Source organism: Pseudomyrmex gracilis, unplaced genomic scaffold, assembly GCF_002006095.1.
Source record: "Pseudomyrmex gracilis isolate BER0280 unplaced genomic scaffold, ASM200609v1 scaffold_60, whole genome shotgun sequence".
In the NCBI taxonomy this organism is placed as follows: Eukaryota; Metazoa; Arthropoda; class Insecta; order Hymenoptera; family Formicidae; genus Pseudomyrmex; species Pseudomyrmex gracilis.
The window spans coordinates 120,129-140,849 of record NW_018020644.1 but is presented as its reverse complement, the minus strand read 5'-3'; the positions used below and the strand labels follow the sequence as shown (position 1 = coordinate 140,849).

Sequence of the window (20,721 nt, the reverse complement as noted above, 5' to 3'; positions counted from 1 at the left end):
CGCGTTATGGCGGACAGTGTAGGGCTGCCGCCATTGGTCGGCAAGACACGTGACTACCGTTCGCGGCTCGACTGATATAAATGTCGGAGACAGACATAACCTGTAATGCTTCTTAAACTAAAAACTTGATAAAGAAATCTCAATGTTGTTCAGGTAGAAGATTCTTCAACCGAAAGATAAAAGACCAGAACAAAAACAACTTGGAAAAATTGCAGCAGTTTCTTCGTTGTTTCTGACGATTTGGTAAGGGTTACATCCGTTGATGTCAAATGTCTATGTGTGATCATGACTGTTATCACATTACATACTCAAACACTGCGTCAATCGCAAAAATGTGTCAGTGTTGCGTATGTTATGTTTAACACAAATTGTTTCAGTTTTGCATTGCGTATCACTATTTTCACATTTTTTGTGGCATTCTTAATATAAAGTAATTAAACGATTTATTATCTAGTAATGTAAGAATTCATTTTAAATTTTATTTGAAAAATTCTAATCTTACTAAGGAAATCAATTTTATTTGTTTCTGTTTACATACATTAAAGAATTATGTTGATTTGTACTTTTTATAAGAGATAAATGGGATTTATATAAGAACGGAGGACATGTGTACATACATATCCAGCATAGTTTATTTTAATTTTAATTACATTATAGACTTAACAAAGTTCATATTTATTTATATAATTTATACTATAAGATGTACACAAAAAAATTAGTGCAAAGATAAAAAAATCCATCACAGGCATATACTATACTATTTAATTACTTTATAGTAATTTTCAGTTACTAAACAAATGTTAGAATATATTATATATTCTCTTTTGTTTTTGGAGATTTTTAAAAACATTTTTATTTTGTAATACAAAAATATTAATATGACTAAATATGTGTTATAAACTGATGTTATTTTTTTATACATATATATATATATATATATATATATATATATATATATATGTACATGAGATAAAAAGTACATTGTACATTATAAATTTTATATTGTGCAAATACTTGATTGAATTGTTTGAAACTTAATTTATGTGAAGTTATTTTTTTTTTTGCACTTACCTCTCAATTTATGTATTATTTTAAGTGTGCAATTGTATCATTTTAACATCAAGAGATTCTTTTTCTATTAACATATTGATTTTCATTTCTTAATACAATAAAGAATATATATTACAAACGCATTTAGAATTATATCTGCTGATTTTTCTAGTGGGATTGTCATTTTTAAGGCATTTACTTGATATAAAAATAACATTCTCAAGAAATATTCCTCATCAGTTAATGAACAATAATTTCTTAAGCCCATGGCTTATTTTTGTTACATAACTTCCCATGCCAACCAGGATCGCATATGCATGTGTTGTTTAGCTGGCAAGTTCCATGTTTACATGATCTTGAACATAGCCATCGTTGCGATAAATGTCTGCCAATTTCGCAATGTTTCCCAGAGAAACCTTCTGGACACTGACATATATTTTCTCCTTTGCATTTGCCACCATTGAGACATGGAATCACGCATCTTGCTAACAAAAAGAGAATCAGCACAATGTTATTATTTTACATCACAATATAAAATACTTTAAAATATATGTTGTTTATACTCACATAATTCACAATGCAGCCCCAAATAGCCTTTTGGACATTTGCAAATATTTTTTTTAATGCATTTTCCTCCATTTTCACATCTTGGTGAACACAAACCTTCAACGAAAATTGTTCAATATGTCAATTATAGCAGCAAAGAAACTTTTTTTTTTAAATCTCTTTTTCAATCTTTATAGAAAGATGCTACAGATCAAAGTATTGGGAGTACGATTAGCCAGCACATCAGCAGCTACAAATGCATGTGGAAAAGTGTTGGATTCGATAATAAGAGTCGATCATGCTGGAGAGTTGGGGGCTGATAGAATCTATGCCGGACAAATGGCTGTGCTAGGTAATAATCGTTCGACAGTGAACTATGAATTAAAGCTAGCAAATGTCATTTAGTCTGATAATTTAATGTGAAAATATAGGCAAAACACCAGTCGGACCGACTATACAATGTATGTGGGATCAAGAAAAACGACATCGCGCCAAATTTGAAGAGTTCATTTGCAAGTATCGCGTCAGACCAACCGTTCTCATCCCTTTGTGGAACGTTGTTGGCTTCGCTCTAGGCGCCGGTACTGCCTTTATGGGCGAGAAAGCGGCCATGGCGTGCACCGTAGCTGTAGAGACCGTGATTGTCGAGCACTATAACGACCAGCTGCGCATGTTGATGGAAAACGAAAATGTAGACGATGAGATACTTGAAACTATCAAAAAGTTTCGCGATGAGGAACAAGAACATTACGATACAGGCATTGATCACGGCGCCGAACAAGCGCCGTTTTACCAGGCTCTAACGAACGTAATCAAATTTGGCTGTAAGACGGCTATATCTATTTCTAAGGTGATATGATTGCCTATGATTGAAAGTCGTAGCTTATAAAAATATTAAAAAATCGCGTAAGTTATGTATAGAAAAATGTAGAAAGATAATAAAAATCTATTTAATAGTACAAAGTTTAGATTTGTATCAGTACTTTAAAACAAAGTATAGAAAACGGATAAAAATTTGAAAATTGTTAACCTCCTTCGCAATATGGGCCTTGATATCCTGTCGGGCACGAGCAGACGCCTGGCGCAGTACAATTTCCTCCGTTTAAACAACTTGGATAACACAATGCTTTTTTACAATGAGGTGGTCCTAGATAGCCGTCTGGACACGGACCAGAATTAGGCTCTGCAAAAAGTAAGAGTTAAGTTAAAAGAAAGCGCACTATTTTTACAATATGTTGTAGATATATACATTAAGTGTATTTACACACACACGCACACGCACGCGATGAGCATCGTACTCCGTTATCTAAATTGAAGCATCAAAAGAATTGTATGTTACACGGATCACTATTTACTTATTTTTTCTTGAAATTTGTTTGACTTAACCAGTCACTTAGATCACATGTGCTGACTTTTTGTTTCATAGGAAATAAAATTTAAGTTTTTTTAAAATAATAAAGAAATCTAAATTTTAAAGTAATAAAGAAATTAAGAGAATGGATAATTGACAAATGCGCAAGGATTAAGAGAAAAAGAGAGAGAGAGAGAGAGAGAGAGACAGAGAAAGAAAGATATGAGGACAACGTCAAATATATAAAGACGAGCACGTTTTTTTCGTATTAAAGTAGACAATTAGATATTTAATACACAATTTGTGTGTAAGCAAACAATGACTCAAGAAGGCAGAACATTTGGCTGTTTAACAAAAATTAAGAACGGATGCTAGAAGAAAACATAAGCACGCAAAACGAAAATAATGATTTAGAGTAATCTTTTGTAAGTGAAGAATGTTAGTCAAATCAAAAAGTACTAAAAACACTTAATCTTTTTTAAGTGTGAAACGTATCTAAAATATACCATTAGCAATATGTTTGCGTTATTTAATATGTGTAGTAGAAATGTGATAAATAACTAAGAGATAGCATTAATAGAATCTAGCTTTGAGAATGACTCATGCCTTTTTCATTACGCACAGAGAGAGAACAGACATACATACACTGATAAAAGGGATATTTTCATTACAAAGGAAAAGCTTTACAAAAGCAGTTTGCATCTTGTAAACGACAATGGATCTGTCACATGTAAGTATATTAAAGATTTTTGCAGAAAATGCGAGCTAAAAACTAATTAATTTTTTTTTTTTTTTTCACGCAGCATTTCAAAGGCTGAAAAACTAAGAATGTCTTCACAATGGTCCTCCTCAAACCACAAAGCAGCTTCTTAACGACTTAACATCCGTGAACTTCCAAACATCCCACGAAACAGCGATTCGACACGCCATCACATGATTTATCGGACCCTTCGCTTTGTCGAATAATCTTTTTTGCTTTGCCAGGGTCTTTCCTTACAAAATATCAAAATGAGTTCTCACGACGGGTACATGCCATGACTGTCGATTAAATAAAAAATTTAAAAAAAAAAAAAAAAAAAAGAAGAAGGAAAGCAATCGGTACGTGAACTCGGAAACTAGGTTTTATACGAGCGTTGTTACGTTTTCCGTCAACAATTTGGAACGACTTGTGTGTATCAATATGAAGAAAATAATTTTCCTTATGGACCATGTACGAAAGCTAGTTATCTGTCGCATTATTCTCGTGGCGGTACGATACCGTCGATAGGAGACCAAGATTCCGATTGCCTTTCTCGTGCTAAATCAAGAGCATGCAGCACAAATCAGGCGATGAATTACTGCTGATACAGAACTGTATATGTGAGTGAAGATGTGTTGATCGTGGGCGCGACTGACGGACTCACCGCGCGCGGTGCATTCTTTTCGCAAGTTTAACTCGATCGGTGTACGTTCGAGGGGTTTTCTTTTCCGCGTTTCGATCATCAAAGCGATCCCAAATTCCGCTATTCCTGAATTGCCTGTGCAAGGTAGCAGAATGCTAAATTCTGTAACGTAAAAGCACACATAAGATCATTACCATCGCGTGTGTCGACACGTCACAATCGCCAATCCCTCGTAGTACATCGTATGTATACGATTCATTATATAGTATAAACATTTATTTGATTGTTTTTCATTTTAGGAAAGGAATATTTATAGTAATAAAAACGACATAAATTGGACTAATATTTAAGCAAACGCGCGCGCGTACACACACACAATCTGGTTTTTTGAATTTAATATTGTAACTCATTGAGAAAAGATGAAATCAATGCAACTTTATTGATTGGAATTAAAATTTTACGCTGCGTAGAAAGATATCTTTCCAACGTTTCACATATTGATTATATATACTTTTATATATTAAATTATTCTTAAAAAGATATACATGAAAGTTTTTACCTTTTGGTTGTTTAGGCACTCGACCTTCTTTTTTGATTGTTATCGTCGGAGTTTTTAAAATAGTCTCGTCGTACGATTTTAAACGAAAAAAGTTGTAAAAATATTTCTTTGCTCCTGATTTCCAAGTGAAATTGACATGTGATACCTCATTAGGAATTATGGGCAACTTATTCTCCAATTCCGGATCGAGAAGATGCTCTAGTACTCTACCATTTGAGATGACGTATATCTCCAAATCCAGACCTATGTTAGGCATCATGTAAACGGAAGGGGGTAACTTCAGAGCACCCCGGACAACCAAATCTGTTGAAACAATTTTGGAACAATTTTGAAACAATTTTGTGCACGGAATGCTAGCAGAAATCAGACAGAATTTGTCAACGATGTAACACAACGGATTAACGGTACCAAAACCGACCAGGATCTGCCGTTTCATTTAAATACATTGAAATATAAAATGAAATAATACGACAGATCTTACTCAATCTCCGCTGTTAATCCGCTGTCAAGTATCTCGGTTAAATTACGAGCATAACGCAAACACAGTTGATGCCGTATCTGCCAGACTAATCTGCTTTAGTTTGCCGGGACATGTTGATGTTTGCCAATCTTGTCACTGTCAGTGATCGTCAGTGTGCTAAACATTTTGCCAATGATTGTAAAGATCAACATTTTGCTTGTGCCGGGACATTAATGTTTTGACTAATCTTATCAGTGATTTTATTCTACCGGAGAATGTTTTTATTTGTTGTTTGCTTATCCACATTGAAAGATCGTCAGACGGCCTCGGGCCGGCACTCCCCGAGCGATGCTGATGCCGGGTGTGCGTCCCGTCCAGGAACAGGATCAGCGCCGCCGCCGTCGCGACTAGAACGACCGGAATCGAATGCATAATAATTGTCTGCCAATGTGCCACCGTTTAGTACAGCAGCCGCCAGGTGTTGCGCGCACACTACCGAGCGAGAAACTCGTCTATTTTTTCGTGTTAAAGAGGTTTCTTGAAAACGTAAATGCAATACGGGACGTTTCAGCCGCTTCTGAGTTCAACGTGCGACGTGCACGTGCAATGTGATTCAACACGCAAAATCGGGAATTTCACGGCACGTTGTACGTCTAAGTCGCGCGTCTCCTACGGGAGTTCCGGCGTGAAGAGGAAGAAGAGGAATGATGCACACGAGAGAGTAAAGAAACGAGATATCCTTGTGGAGATCCCGCGGTGATTTCAACGAGTAGTTATCTACTTCTTCGATCGGTAAAACAGAAAACGGATACAAGGACTAAAATTCACACTTTTGTTTCGCAAATAACGCACTATATACACATTTTTGTGAATCGCGTCGCTTCGACTGACTGACTTTCAACGAGAATTGAGAGTGGCCGAATGGCGAGACCTCTCTTCAGGAAGCAACAAAGAAATTGCGCGAACAAGCGCGGAGCATACCAGAGCGAGAGGTCTGGAATAAGGTCGCATGCACAACAAAATGCAAATATCCAATAAACATAACGATCATATAAATATACATATATATCGTTTAAATTCTTATAATTTAAATTTTATTTAGTTTTCTCATCTTTTTAGAATTAATTTTAAATTAATTAAGTAGTTTTTAATTAAAAATGAATTAAATTATTTAAATCTTGTTTGTCTTATATTTATCACTGTAGCGGTTGACGATACTATTGTAAAGTTCGTAATTTACGTTTCATTTGTGTATGTAATTTATATTATGAACATTTGCGATGAATTTTCGCGAGAGGCGAAAAATTTCATCGTTTTCTCGATATTCTGATAACAAAGTGCACTTATTGATAATCGGAAAAATCATTTGGATCAGATCTATTTCCAGCATGCCACGGAAACAAGCACACAGACTGTGATTTTTACGTCCAACTTTAAAATATTTTAAACTCGATGGAATAGTCGATAATAGAATTTGTTATTGCTTAGTATCGATAGACGAGTTACCTAATAAAAGCAGTTTTGCGCGACTCTTACCAAAGAGTGGAGAAAAGGCGTTGGAATAAAGGGAATGTATATATACATACTGTATAACACAGTGTGATTCCGATTACGATTCTCTTGTTCTTCGTCGATTTCTGCGCCAATGGAAAGAAAAAGACAGAAATTAGAAACTTAGAGTAATCCGAATAGAAGATCAAGAGCTCATAGGTAAAAAAAACTCGTCTGATATATAATCCTATTATCGATCACATTAATTAAATTTTATATTTAGTTGGTAGGATACTGAATCACTGTTCTTAAAAAAATAAAACTGTTCTCGAACAAATCTTGATAAATAAGAACAAATTGTTTCTTTTACAGATTTCTTTTCGTTTATTTTTTTTTTTTTATTGACAATAGGAGTTATGGAAACAAATATCAGGATGAGCATTAATGCGATTGTTTGTGAAAATGAATAATTTAAAGATTTATATATATATATATATATATATGTATATGTACAATATAACATAAAATATATATATATATATATATATATATATATGTATGTATGTATATACATATATAATTAGTCGCGATTAATTATTCTATAGTGATTAGATTTTAGTACTCGCTGTTTAACGAGAAATGTGAAAAATCTACACAAGGTGATCCATCTGATCGCGCGATAACTCAACAGTTACAACTGCGTGAGAATGAAGAAATATTTGCGATAAAAATTAGGCCTTTCGTGCCTTGTTCTGTAACGAGTTCAAATTATGATTCAAAGCGAATGGAACACCCCGCGTATTTACTTGTGTTTCTAAACTTTGCGGTTTTTTTCACACTCTTTTTTCGTAAAAAAATTATTTAAAAATATGACGCTGACGCAAGAATGCGCGTTCTTTCTCTTTCTTTCTATAGCTGCAGTGTAATATAAATGGCGAAAAGAATATCGACAGGCAGAACATCGATAATATTAAGAGATAACATACAATAGAATATTCGCACGGTAAAGCGAACACACATTGAACGAAGTATTATTTAATGAGTCATCTCGTCTGTGTACTCTTTTTATAGCAATCGTAATAAATCAATAAATATCAAAATCGGTAAGTTCAGAGATTATAATAAGCTTGTTGGTATTGTTTGCATTTTACTTCGTTTTTCTTTCTTCACCTAACTATGAATGCATCTGTTTTATTCTAAATGCAAAAATTACAAAAAAGCATAAGCAACACGAACAGACTTTGTATATGTAGCATATTTATCAAAAAAAATCTACTGCTATCTTTGTCTCTTACTTATTATTTAAAAATAGCGTATAATATTATAATGGACGAAGTGTGCGCGATCGATTAAGTTAATAGATTAAACACCTCATATACTAAGAAATTATTGAGATTCAAAAAAGAAAAATTTGCTATAAAAAGTGTCAAGACTTTTTGCATTTTTGGAAACATCATCACGTTGTACGATTAATAATAAGTCACAAATCGTCTTTTTTCGTGATTGCAACCTAATATCAAGCAGTGTACATGGTATTAGATATTTTTTCGTCGAGATGATAGAAATGCTTCAAGAATTCAGTCGAAAAACAACTGCCGCAAAATAAACACCTTTATTATTATTTAGATATTATCGTGTAATAAACCGCAAGTAATTCTTTTTACACAAAGTATAAAATTATAAAAGACTACAAAAAAGAACATTGCAACAGTATAAGAAAATACGACGATATGAACTGCAAAAGTACTGGAAGTTTTTGTGTGTAAATATATAACATTAAATCTTAACGTGTTCAACCGATGATTCAACGTGCAGGATGAAATTAATCTCGCTATATCTCGCTAAATATTGTAGCTAGCATAATAGAAAAATACTCTAAAAATGTAAACGCACTCGTGTTTGTGTATATGTGACTTGGACATCGAGATTTTTATCGAAACAGCAGCTACTTGCAATATTAATTTAGTCATTATTTTCTGGTAATTATACGCAAAAATATATAATTACGGTTTCATTAGTTGATATAAGAGTAAAAACTTATATTAGTTGATTTGAATGGCAATATCAGATTGTTCCAAAAATACTCAAATGATATATATTTTTCCGCAATATTAACATTCAGTAAAATGTTTTACAAAAAAATTCCGTGGATTTTTATACACACATATGTATATATATAATACACCAATATAATAAACCAATATAATGGGAACAATTTTCATAAATAAACAATTGATGTTTGTTTATCTCGTAGTTTTTAGCATTACAACCGCTTAGTGAAAGTTACATTCAAATTGATTTCAATGTCAATGTATAACATTATATAAAAGATGCTAATATAAAAACGCTTATTAGTAGTTACTGCGACAAGTTCACATCACTTACATAAGTATAAAGAAGTCTTTTAATTCAATCACGTGACGTCCAAGTCACTTGTACAGGATGTTCGGCAAAAAAGACCCTAACAAATATCTTTCAATCACGTTAGTAAATACTTCACCCGATTATTATTTCTTACAAGAAAATTCTTCATAAAGAAAGATTGTGAACTATAATTCTGTATCCATCTGATCAAGTATAAGATATCTTATTATCATTTAAAAAGTATTATACTTCGTGCGTACATTGTAATTATTATACATTTTGTACCTATCTTTGTTTTCTCTTTGTACCTGACATATTTGCTCGCGACACTTTTGCAGACAACCTGTACAGCGCATTTTGACTACCTTAAATTTAACGGATTTTCTGAACAAATTGTACAAATTGTACTTAAAGATCTAAACAAATGTTAACATCTCGTACACTAAGTAATAATAATAATAATTATAGTTGCTCTACTATAATCGTCGCGTTCTTCCTAAGAATTATTCACTATAAAATTATAACTTATAAAGAGTATATTTAATACATATACATACATATGTGTATACATATATATATCTACATATTAAATTATATATATATATATAATTTTTTTTATACTTATTAGATTAAAATAAAAATTACCAAAAAAAGCAAATTAAAACCTTTTATAAAAATAAAAAAAGATTTCATTAAAGCATGTTTCACGTACAAAAGCAACAATTACTTAGAGGCCTTGCAAGTTTTTGTGTTATCTACTATAGTGCACATATACAATCTTGTTTTTTTATATATATTGTTATTTTATATATATATATATATATTTCTTTCTTTCTCTCTCTCTCTCTCTCTCTCTCTTTCTCTCCCCGTCAATATCTTTTGTTTTTGCACATTTCTTATTCGCGCATATACACGTCCCACACAAATATATATGTGTTTGTTAATGAAAATGTAAGTGCATGATATAATTGTGGACTATTATTTTTCCACTTATACAGATTTGGCCTTCTTTCGGCAGAGTAAAAAATCGCGGCTAAAGATTCTTAAAGAACAATCGTACCACATTAGAAAATTAATGTTAAAATCAGTCGAAGCCAGATTGCGACACTGTTTCTACATAGACTTAATTATTTTCAAGATTGCATGTAACTAATACAATTTTCTTACAACCGGCCATTTACTAACATCTTGTGCGTTCTTGGTCCAACTAAACATCGTATTACAATTTTGACAACTTTGTTACAAAAAATATATTATATAAGACCTACATCTCTCTAATTTTAATGATAGAAATGATAAGGCAAATTATGCAAAATAGTAAAATAATCTTATAAATAACTTTTAATTCCACAATATTGTTTAACTAAACCAACGATAATTTTAATTACTACAAATACACATCTTATTTAAAGTTATACAGTAGAGCAAAAGTATATTTTCATAAATTATAGGCACTAAAATGTAACATATTTTAGATAAATATTAATATAGTTACTCACAAAAAACAAATGCAACGTAAAAATTAACGCGCGCGCATTTATGTTGTAAGATATATAATATGCTATAATATATATATGTATATAGAAAATACTACACAGCATATGTAGAATATATTACATGCAGTCTTAAAAATACTTATGTGTCACAAATTTGGAATAACCAAATGCAGTTCTCGCCACTCGAAGTGTCTTGCTCAACCTGGCTCTGTCAAGTAATTACGATCAATGCTAGAATAGTTTCTACGGTACTATTTCCATAAATAGCTTGCACGCTATGAAACATTTATAGTTTTTGGGTTTTATAATTACAATAGAGAGCTTGACGCACAGTGAGCATTCTCTTTATAGTGAAATAAATATATAAAAAGAACAAATAACAAAAACAGATTTTTCATGTGCTACTTCTTAATATTCGTCAAGTAAAAAAAAACAAAACAAAAATGTTAATGATGTTTCAGAAAATAAAAATCATTTTCAATTCATTATTCAATTATTACACATCGGAAATTTACAGTGTCCTGTAATGTAAAAAAAAGAGAAAAGAAAAAACCAGTTTCTCCAAAAAGTATAAAACCCAAAACCAGAGATTCTAATTGGCAGTATAGTGTTAGACGTTGCGCCCAGCGCAAGGTGCATAGCAGAGCTGCTGCAAGTAGGCAAATAGGATCGAGAGATCCTTAAGCCTAACAAGAGGACATTTTTTTATGTGGCTTTGATTAAGAAAGTTGCAGATGTTACACGTACGTGGCCATAGTACCAGTTGGAATAGGTGGTGTTTCTTCTGGTCTACCTTTAGGTCCATATTGCCCTATGAAGGATCCATCTTCCGTGAAGCGTCCTGAAACCAATTCCAAAAGATTAGAGCATAAGATCATAAGATTTTATCGCATTACTATACAAAAAGCAAATATATAGAGAAAATACAATAATTATATATTGCTTGTGTGCATATTGTGATATGATGCAACATTAATTTACACATGTGCATGCAATGTTATGCAACGTAATAACATGTTAATTTCAAAACTTTCAAAATTCAGATATAATTATTAAAAAGATATCTAGTAGACTTACCTTAGACTAGAGTAGCAAATGCGTGCGAATTTGGTTCTTGCTTAGGGTGTCGGCCATATTGATAAATAAAAGAACCATCCTCGTTCATGCCCTCTGTATTGAATCAAGCAATGAAGCAAATAAAAACGTATAACAAAATACGCAGCAAATTCAAAATAAAATAATAATGGATCAAGCAAAAATATAAATGTTATTTAAATGATAAATAACTATAACTATATACTAACTATAACTGATTTATGCAATTGTGACTGATGTGTGCCATGTATAAAAAAACCTGAGCGTTCATAAGAAAGATTTTAATATGTGTGATATTTTTAATTGTTTCTACATTGAAACTTGAAAATTGCATACATGCTTTTTGTAAAAAGTCTTGATCAAACCATGTATAATATACATTGAAATAATAACACAGTAAGTTGTGTAATATAAAAGTAAAAGCTATCTCATTATCTTTTAATAATACATATGAGAAATGTTATTGCAAAACCAGCAAACTCTACTCGCATTAATTTTGAGAACAAAAAACTGTTCTGAACATATATGACGGTGCATCGAAAAATTCTTTTTTCACATCAATTCTTGTACATATAATTCTGTAAAATTTGGAGTCTATATTACATATGTAGACCGAATAATTAGCAAAAATTATTTTGCAGTAAATAGAAGAATATTTGTAAAAAAAAAGTAAATACCTATGCAAAATCAAATGTAAAATTTTAATAGAAAAAAAGTATTCTGACATGAAAATATGAGATTGTCTTTTATAGGAGCAAATCAGAAACTTCAAGATGCACTAAACTGTATTAAAGTTGTGTAAAAGTAATTGAGGCAAAGTCTATTCAATCGCAATTCAGTATAGCCTTAGTGCAGTCGAAAAACAATAAATCTTTTATGTCTATTGGTTAAAATAGAGATTGAAAGACTGTTTTTTGCAACGTATGAACCGATAAAGTTTGCTGGCGATTATCCATTTTCAATTGTTAATTTATAGAATTCTGCTGTTATTTTAAGAGTATGTATATTAATCACCGTGTAAATTAGAGAGTAAACTACACGTAGAATACAATAACTCAAAAATTATGAAAAATGGAGATTAATCGCTTTGCAATGACACTGCATATACAAATGTATCTTTCAGATCATGTATCGTAATATGTAATACATAAGTGAAAAACTCGTGCAGTTTTTAATACGCTAGCCATATTTTGAACGATATTCTTACTCAAGTTGAATAAAATGCTGAACCTATTACCAACCTGTATCCCCGTCACCGTACTCCGCCATAGAATCGGTATCAGATTCAGGGTGTTTACTATCCTGGTGAGATGACGATGCTAAAGACGCGCGTCCGCCAGCTGATTTGGTGTCTAATGGTTGTGAATACTCATGAAATCCACCTTCGTCAGGATAATCAGCACGTCCGGCAGCCAGTTCTCGCTCATGTACCGCGTACTTTCCACCTCTATTTCGCTTAATAACGCAAACAACTATCAGTATCAAGAGAAGAATAGCGATTGCTAGCATCATTCCTATGGAAAGGAGTAAAAGCATTTGTTGAAATGTAAATGGTCGTCACAACATAAAATACAAATATTTAATATCCACAAAAACAATTATACCTATAAACCAGCCGGCTGTCGCGACATTTTCCTTCGGCTGTATAATGGGTCCCTCACTACTCGTCTCTACTTCTTGAGAAGCGCTCTCGGTCATATAATCTCCATCAACCGCAACAACCGACATCACATAGACTTCACCACTTTGAAGACCACGAATCTCAATAGTATCCAATTGGAACTCAGGATCCGACAATGTAGATATTGTTTCTCCTCTGAGCTTGTACTTGACGAAAAAGTGACTTCCAGGAATGCCGTTTAAATTCGGTAGCCAAATAACTTTCACGTTTGAATATCCATTCTCCACTGATACGGTTTCCCATGTAAATTGTGGAATATCGGGCCGCTGAGAAGTTCGCGTCTTTTGTTCAATAAAGAAGCTGTGAATATATTAAAATGATAAAAAAAAACATGCCAATTATTACAAAATAATAGCACATGTTATAACATGATCATATGTTCATGTAGTACTTACTCGTCACCTTCACCAACTTTGGTTGTTGCACGTACGTGAACACGATATTTTGTATCAGGAGCTAACGCCGCTAATTTGGCACTTGTAGCTCCTGGATCTGTAATCTGCGGCTTCCTTTCCAACAAAGGCTCCAATTTTGTGCCGTTCACGATCCGATAGTAAATCCTATATCCGGTTAGAACACCGTTGGGTTCTGCAGGCCGCGTCCACACAAGGAACAGAGCACTAGATCCCATTGGAAATGCTTCTAAACTAAGTACTGGTCCTGGGATACCTTCCGGTGTATCAAAGCTCAAAATTTCAGATGCCGGACCGTCGTGTCTGCACGATAGATAATGCAACATGTGCAATAGTAAAAAAAACACTCACAATGTCTGATAATAATTGAATCTCTCGTGGGAAGATAGAGCGGGTTGTACTAAAAGTTGTTTATTATTTTGCGAGTTTCGCAATATTTGAATAATTAGTAATTTATAAAGATCCACAAATGAGCGTGCATCCACGTAACGAGACAGACGTTTCGTGCGCTTACAGTTGCTAGGTATACGGCGACCAATATAAGAGCATTGTTTTACAATTATAACAAATTAATTAAAAATCAAACTCCTTTGATTGTATCGCCGCGCGTTTAGCAACCGTGAACGCGCTGGACTGTCTCTTCACGTGAACGCACACTCATTTTTGCGACTTTTATAAATTAATAACTCAGTAATTATTGCAAAATAGTAAAGAACTTTTGACTCAGTACAACTCAGGACATATTCGAGATGTTATTATTACCTGCCATTATAAGCGAGTATCTTCACAAAATTCTTGCTGTATGGGACAAACTTAGTAATTAAAGCGTGTGTCTTGTTTCCACCGCGAACATCAATTTCACGCATTCCTCTCTCGCCATCCTTCTCTGTCCAAGTCTGAATTTTATATCCTTGAAGTTCACCCCTCACCGTATCTTCAGGTACCGGACTCCAGGACAGCAAAGCTGTTGTACTCGAGTTTACGTTTTTCAAAGTAAAATTGCCAGGTGCTTGTAGGGGAACTGAAATGGCAATTATAAACATTTTATGATGTAGATTAATATCGTGCCTCTAATAAGTCTAATATTGACAATCTTAATTATAGTTTTGATAATAAAATAATATTTTATCAGTGGATTACCGTCTTCTCCGGAATATCCGATAATCTCTTCCGCTGGAGTTCTACTCTCTCCTTTTTCGTTTATCGCTACAACTTTGATCTTATAACGCTGATAAGTAGGTTGGTTATCTACCACTAAGCTGTTTTTCTTCCAGTCGTTTATGTCTTGTATAATCCAATTATCACCGGGTATATCCCTCTTATAATACACTCTATACATGAATCTAGGAGCATTATGTTCTATTTGTGGCATGGTCGTCCAGGAAATAACCAAATTTTGCGGCGTAGTGCCATTGCCTCTAACATTGTCCGGATTTTTATAAGGAACATCCGGTAAAGTGGAGCAAACATCGCTGTGTGGTGACGGCAGAGACGGGCCTGTACAACAAAATGATACAAAACATATACATCAAGTTTTATTTACACCTATTAAATTTATATCTTAAAATTTTTAACTTTAAGTGTTTTTTCTATTTTCAAAAACGTTAAGATTTTTTACCTATTTTATTCCATGCGATAACGCGGAACGTATAATTAGCCCAAGGTGTCATAGGCACTGTAAATGCCTGGTCAGTAGATGAAACAAAATCTTTAGATATCTCCCAAACGTCTGGTGTGAAGCTGGTATTGTGCTGGATAGTGTAGCGTAGAATGGGAGCCCTGTTATCTCCCATGGGTATCCACCGAACAAAAGCATCATTTGACAAACAGTTGACGCCGACCAATCTAGGCGCATTTGGTACATCCTGTACTATCAGTGTTGCTTGTGCTTTCGCGCTATCCAAGTCGGTGTGTGCGACACATGTGTAAGTACCAGAATCAAGTTCAGTCGTCTTTGTGATCATTAGAGAATAATCGGAACTTTTTACAAATCTCGGTTCCATTTCAAAATCTATTGATTCGCCATTGGCTAGCCACTCTATGGTCAGTGGTAAACTGGGATCAGCGACAGCGTTGCATCTAGAACGTAAAAATCAAGTTTCGAAAAAGTCCTAGTTTATATAAATTGAAATTAATATAAATTTATTTTTTATTCTATATATATTAAAATTGCAATTCCGTTTTATAAATTATTATTTACCTAAATGTGGCAGTAGAACCCGCTGCGACTTCGTAATCTTCTGGCTCGTCCGTTATCCTGGTGTGCTCTTTTACCACCAATTCGGCGGATGCATCAATCTCGCCCAACTTATTGGAAGCGTGACAGGTGTAAACACCCGCATCCGAGAAAATTACATTTTCGATCTCCAAATCGCCAGTGTCCAAAGTCTTGTAACGACCGCCAGTTAGTTCCTGTCCATTTTTAATCCATTTTACTTCGGGTTTAGGCGCACCGAAAACGCGGCATGTAATTCGCACAGGTCTGCCATCGACCGTGCTCATGTCCGTAGGTGGTTGCGTGATGTCCGGCTCCAAAGCCAACACGTTGATATACACATCTTTGTAAACATATCCCAATGAATTGGTAGCGTTGCATCCGTAGTTTCCTGTATCTGTTTTCACCAGCTTTTCAATGATGATGGAATTCGACGTAACTTTCCTTCTGCTATTCGGTGGTGCCTTAGATATTGGCTTGCCGTTGTGAATCCACTTAATCTCAGGAACGGGCACTCCACTGGCTTCGCATCTGATCTCCACAGTTTCGTCTTCTGCAGCGTTCACAAATTCCGGCTCGATGGTGAAATACGGCACCGCCATTACTTGCAGATTTATGGAATACGATTGAGCTGTTCCTACTCCATTCGATGCTTCGCAAGTATACGTTCCCTCGTCCTCGAAATTAACATGTTTTATGATGAGAGATTTACCGTAATTTCCTTGAGTTATTTTCTCAGACGGCAAAATTGAGTGGCCGTTTTTACTCCAAACGATCTGTGGCAAAGGTGTTCCTCCGAATATGCAATACAGCTCTACCTTCTTGCCGCGCAGAGCAACTTCATTTTTTCTGGTTACGTATTGTCTCGCGGGAGGATGTTTATTTTGACCGGTAGACGCGCCAGTAGAAAGTACATGTAGCAAAACTTTATTGCCTAATTTGTATTCGTTTCTGAACACAGATGTGGCAGCACAGGCGTAGTAAAAATCATCCGAAGCATCATTTTTTGTGACATTACTGAACCAGAGATTTCCTTCCGGATCCAGAGTCATTCTTGAATTATTGATTGACTTGATACCACCAGCGATATCCTGAATCAGCCAATAAACGTTTGGCTTAGGCCAACCATCAGGCGGATGGCAGGTAAGTTTGAACGGAGATCCTTCGGTCGCATCCACAGTCACCGGAGTTTCGTCCTTGAACGAATTTAATTCGGCTTTTCGAACGAACACCGAATTCGATGTAGCTATCCCCCACTCATTCTCGGCAAAACATTGATACTGTCCTAAATCTTCGTCTCTCGGTCTTGAGATCACCAAGGTGCCTCTACCAGGCTGTTGAGAGATGCGATCATCATACGCCGGCCACTCGAATTTTTTGCCATTTTTAATCCAATGATACCTACATAATATATTCGTATCATATTTTCACGTAAAAAATCAAAGTTCTTATATACACAACATCAAAAAGAAATAATACAAATTAAATGTTTACAATATAATAGAAAATGTTATACATAATGTTCAAGTATTTGTGAATTTCTCCTTAAATTTATTTTATCTTTATAAGATTTACTAAATACACACAAGCTTCGTCCGTATCTCTACAAGTACATTTATGTAACTCAAATGTATTAGTGATGACTACTTCATACATCTTAAAGTTATGAGATCATCCTTGTAATTAAGGCTGACCGGTTACATTTTGCTGCTCTACAGTACATAAGATGAACAGCTTGATGTAAAGTGCAATGAGATTTCAGGAATGAGATATCGCGAAAGTACGTTTTCCGTTCTTGCAAGCAACTTAAAGAATAGTGTCAAGAAACATAATTTACATAAGCTAGCTATTTTCTTGATAGCACATTATTCAACAATGTCAGAAGATTTCGTACATATATGTAATATTTGTGTGTTACATGTATAAGAAAAATTAAACAAATAAAACCACAGAAAAACAGATACTTACTTTGGAGCTGGTTCTCCTTCTGCTTCGCATTCAATTAAAAATGGTTTATCATTCTCATTGATCTTTGCTTGACTAACTTGAAATAATTGCTCATCTGTTGGTGGTTGCTTAGATATCCGCGGTGGTGATTGAACTAATAAATAAAAAGTATATTAAATCTAAAGTAAAAATGCCACTAAAATAAAGTTCACAACAGAGGATGTGTACATATACAAATATATAAAAAATATATGTATAAGCTCATGTCAAAACAGAAACATAAATACACAAAAGCATTCCAACATAAAAAGTTTATAGAAAAATACTTTGTGTGACTAAACATTATTTAACAAAAAATGAAATTATAACATAGTTTTTATAATTCTAATTTTCATCTTCTACATTATATTCAAGATACGTATTATAATTTAAAATTAATTTAAAAGTTTTAATTAATATTTTAATGGCAAAGCTATTTTATCTAACACAAAACTCATAAGTATTAACATTAAAGGAAACTATATTTAAAAACATATTAAAAAAAAAAAATTATTTGTACTTACTTATAGCCGATGTACCAAGTATCAGTACAAGAACAATACACACGATGGGTCTCATGTTTATTTCGTATGTTGGTAAGTTCAGAAAGCTAAAACAGCAATTCTGCTATCACAAATATATTAAAATTACTACAGGTAATAATGTGTCCTATTAAATATATTTTAAGTTATTATATGACAATATCAGTTAAAAATACAGAATAACCTGTAATGATAATGGTATAATCGGGAAGAAATCGATCTCTCTAGAAAACAATTAATCAAAAATGAAATAGAATATAAATTTTTTTATATGAAGCTGTTTCCTCAAAAACAGAGTTTTACACATAAAGTATCTTTATTTTACGCTTTTGACTTTCAATCAATTTACTTTTTCAAAAAGAATCTTTCCTTCAATCCTTTCCGATTCATGATTTTACTGGGTAAAATTATCCTGTATATTTTATATATCTACAGTCTTCCATACCATATATATGGAACAGAATGAATCAGTATAATCTACTGATTCTCGGTGGAAGACTTATAACTATCGGAATCAGTAAATATTTACTGATTTTCAGTGCAATGCACTGATTCTACTTAAGAGAGTACAAGCCTATGATTTTATCTACAAATAATAATATTGAAAACTTTATCTGATTCATTAATCTAGAAGTGTTAACAGACAAAGATATATTTTAAAAGGAAAACGTTGTTACGTTTTTTGGCAAAGTTAAAAATACAAACAAATTTACTTTCTTTGCAATAAATAAAATATTGTCAAAATTGCCATTTTTCGACATCTTTCATTATCTTAAAATTCTAACGTTGTGAGAGAGGAAAATTCTTAAATCACAGATTTGAATTTAGTTAAAAAACATCAAAAATCAATCAGAATCATTTGTTTTCACTAAGAATTTTTGAATAAAAGTACTAGATTCGTTGCTCATTCTAATTTATTAGTATATCGCGCTTGCCTTTGCGATAAATGTACATAAACGTGTGTACATACATAAGTACACAAAACGCGCGTGCGCTTAACATAGTCTTCTTAAAGAGTATCTATTGCAAAATCAAAGTTGACCTAATTATCTGAAATTTTCAAATTCGCCAAGATGTTATGAGATGCTGATTGTTAATGGAGACACGAAAAATGGGCGTGTACCCGTCAGAAACAAGATTGACTAAAGAGCAATGTACACATCGCACATATGTGTGTACATACGCACGCACACAAACACACCGTTAACAATCGCTCTGAAATACAAATTTTCATTTTAAAAACGACCGCAGTAACGTAGCGATACATAAAAAAATATATATATATATAACATTAATTCGTCACCGGGATATGGAAATCAAGCTGCGGACTATAACGATGTTGTCACACGATGATCTCACTCCTCGTTTTCACCGCGCGGATTTTGCGGATACGGACGTTTTCGTCTATCAAAACCGTGAGACAGCGATACCCATGAGTTCTGTGAGGAACGCGTCGCTCCGGCGCAAAAAATAACTCACTTTCTGTGACGATATGACGCGATAAACCGAACGAAGGAAAATGCAACGGGAAACCTAAGGTAAAAAGTGGGCACACCCGTAAGAAGCATTGATCGCCGATGCCGTGTCGGTTGTCCCGTTCATGCCTACCCTTCGGTCTTCGTCGTTCCCGTAGCAATAATGATCATAATGATCGAGAAGAATCATGCGATTATAATAAAAGCCATAGATACTTACTGATATTCAATGTTCGCTTGGTGCACAACACCATCAAAAACAGTCGCTATCACCAAGCATCATTGAAAAACTACAGAACCACTGACTCGAATACGTAACTCGTCGTTACGGTACTATCGTGTTGTTGCTGTGCGTGTGGATTCTCGTGTACGTGTGTACATACATGTATAGCGCTAGCTAGCGCGTCGTATATATGCATGTATATACATGTGTCCGCAGTAGTGTCTCCAGATGCGATCTCTTTCGTCTTGCGGAGAAATTAGATAGAAGAGACTCCAAATGTACTGTAGGTAGGTAACTTTTCACTTGTCAGGTTGAAGATTAACATCTTGTCGATAGTATTATTCTTGGATAGATAAAAAATACTTTTAATTGTTATCAATGAGACCGCGATA

General features: G+C 33.8%; 3 protein-coding genes and 1 long non-coding RNA gene across 15 annotated transcripts; 2 read left to right on the top strand and 2 right to left on the bottom strand.

Annotated features, from left to right (window-relative positions):
- Positions 1-56: 56 nt before the first annotated feature.
- On the top strand, positions 57-2,528 carry LOC109854137 (5-demethoxyubiquinone hydroxylase, mitochondrial). Its single transcript, XM_020426962.1, has 3 exons — positions 57-243; positions 1,794-1,948; positions 2,028-2,528. Exons 2-3 carry the CDS (start codon positions 1,798-1,800, stop codon positions 2,453-2,455), a joined length of 579 nt encoding a protein of 192 aa, XP_020282551.1. The 5' UTR covers positions 57-243; positions 1,794-1,797; the 3' UTR covers positions 2,456-2,528.
- Positions 970-6,364, bottom strand: LOC109854136 (protein shifted). Of its 6 annotated transcripts, XM_020426959.1 has the most exons (7): positions 5,618-5,696; positions 5,416-5,525; positions 4,889-5,191; positions 4,300-4,491; positions 2,627-2,779; positions 1,618-1,713; positions 970-1,535 (listed from the first exon to the last, which is right to left on the bottom strand). In XM_020426959.1, the coding sequence occupies exons 3-7, from the start codon at positions 5,145-5,147 to the stop codon at positions 1,309-1,311; spliced, it is 927 nt and encodes a 308-aa protein (XP_020282548.1). In that variant the 5' UTR covers positions 5,148-5,191; positions 5,416-5,525; positions 5,618-5,696; the 3' UTR covers positions 970-1,308. The 6 variants fall into 6 exon arrangements, with proteins under 6 accessions (XP_020282548.1, XP_020282544.1, XP_020282546.1 ...); XM_020426955.1 differs by lacking the exon at positions 5,416-5,525 and having other exon boundaries at positions 5,618-6,361; XM_020426957.1 differs by lacking the exon at positions 5,416-5,525 and having other exon boundaries at positions 4,889-5,131; positions 5,618-6,359.
- On the top strand, positions 2,700-4,027 carry LOC109854139. Of its 2 annotated transcripts, XR_002250182.1 has the most exons (3): positions 2,700-2,788; positions 3,572-3,677; positions 3,751-4,027. It is a non-coding gene; the product is annotated as an uncharacterized LOC109854139 (long non-coding RNA). The 2 variants fall into 2 exon arrangements; XR_002250181.1 differs by having other exon boundaries at positions 3,572-4,027.
- Positions 6,365-10,721: 4,357 nt separating the features above from the next.
- On the bottom strand, positions 10,722-20,507 carry LOC109854125 (neuroglian). Of its 6 annotated transcripts, XM_020426930.1 has the most exons (12): positions 20,327-20,501; positions 18,614-18,699; positions 18,072-18,204; positions 16,089-17,504; positions 15,507-15,967; positions 15,029-15,385; positions 14,651-14,909; positions 13,871-14,191; positions 13,399-13,775; positions 13,036-13,308; positions 11,777-11,869; positions 11,450-11,540 (listed from the first exon to the last, which is right to left on the bottom strand). In XM_020426930.1, the coding sequence occupies exons 2-11, from the start codon at positions 18,666-18,668 to the stop codon at positions 11,778-11,780; spliced, it is 3,744 nt and encodes a 1,247-aa protein (XP_020282519.1). In that variant the 5' UTR covers positions 18,669-18,699; positions 20,327-20,501; the 3' UTR covers positions 11,450-11,540; position 11,777. The 6 variants fall into 6 exon arrangements, with proteins under 6 accessions (XP_020282514.1, XP_020282516.1, XP_020282513.1 ...); XM_020426925.1 differs by lacking the exon at positions 11,777-11,869 and having other exon boundaries at positions 10,722-11,540; positions 18,614-18,716; positions 20,327-20,507; XM_020426927.1 differs by lacking the exon at positions 11,777-11,869 and having other exon boundaries at positions 10,722-11,540; positions 18,614-18,713; positions 20,327-20,507.
- Between the last annotated feature and the right edge of the window lie 214 nt (positions 20,508-20,721).

Bases quoted from the DNA above. Each gene is read 5' to 3' on its own strand.
- LOC109854125 (XM_020426925.1), bottom strand. From the start codon at position 18,668: ATGAGACCCATCGTGTGTATTGTTCTTGTACTGATACTTGGTACATCG. The intron at 15,386-15,506 runs GTAAAAAATCTT...TTTGTTGTACAG, and splicing joins TATCGCATGGAATAAAATAG to GCCCGTCTCTGCCGTCACCA. The intron at 11,541-13,035 runs GTTGGTAATAGG...AATTGGTTTCAG, and splicing joins GTACGGTGACGGGGATACAG to GACGCTTCACGGAAGATGGA.
- LOC109854137 (XM_020426962.1), top strand. From the start codon at position 1,798: ATGCTACAGATCAAAGTATTGGGAGTACGATTAGCCAGCACATCAGCA. The intron at 1,949-2,027 runs GTAATAATCGTT...GTGAAAATATAG, and splicing joins CGGACAAATGGCTGTGCTAG to GCAAAACACCAGTCGGACCG.
- LOC109854136 (XM_020426955.1), bottom strand. From the start codon at position 5,780: ATGCATTCGATTCCGGTCGTTCTAGTCGCGACGGCGGCGGCGCTGATC. The intron at 5,192-5,617 runs GTAGAATAAAAT...TTGTTTCAACAG, and splicing joins ACAAATAAAAACATTCTCCG to ATTTGGTTGTCCGGGGTGCT. The intron at 4,492-4,888 runs GTAAAAACTTTC...TTTACGTTACAG, and splicing joins AGTGCCTAAACAACCAAAAG to AATTTAGCATTCTGCTACCT.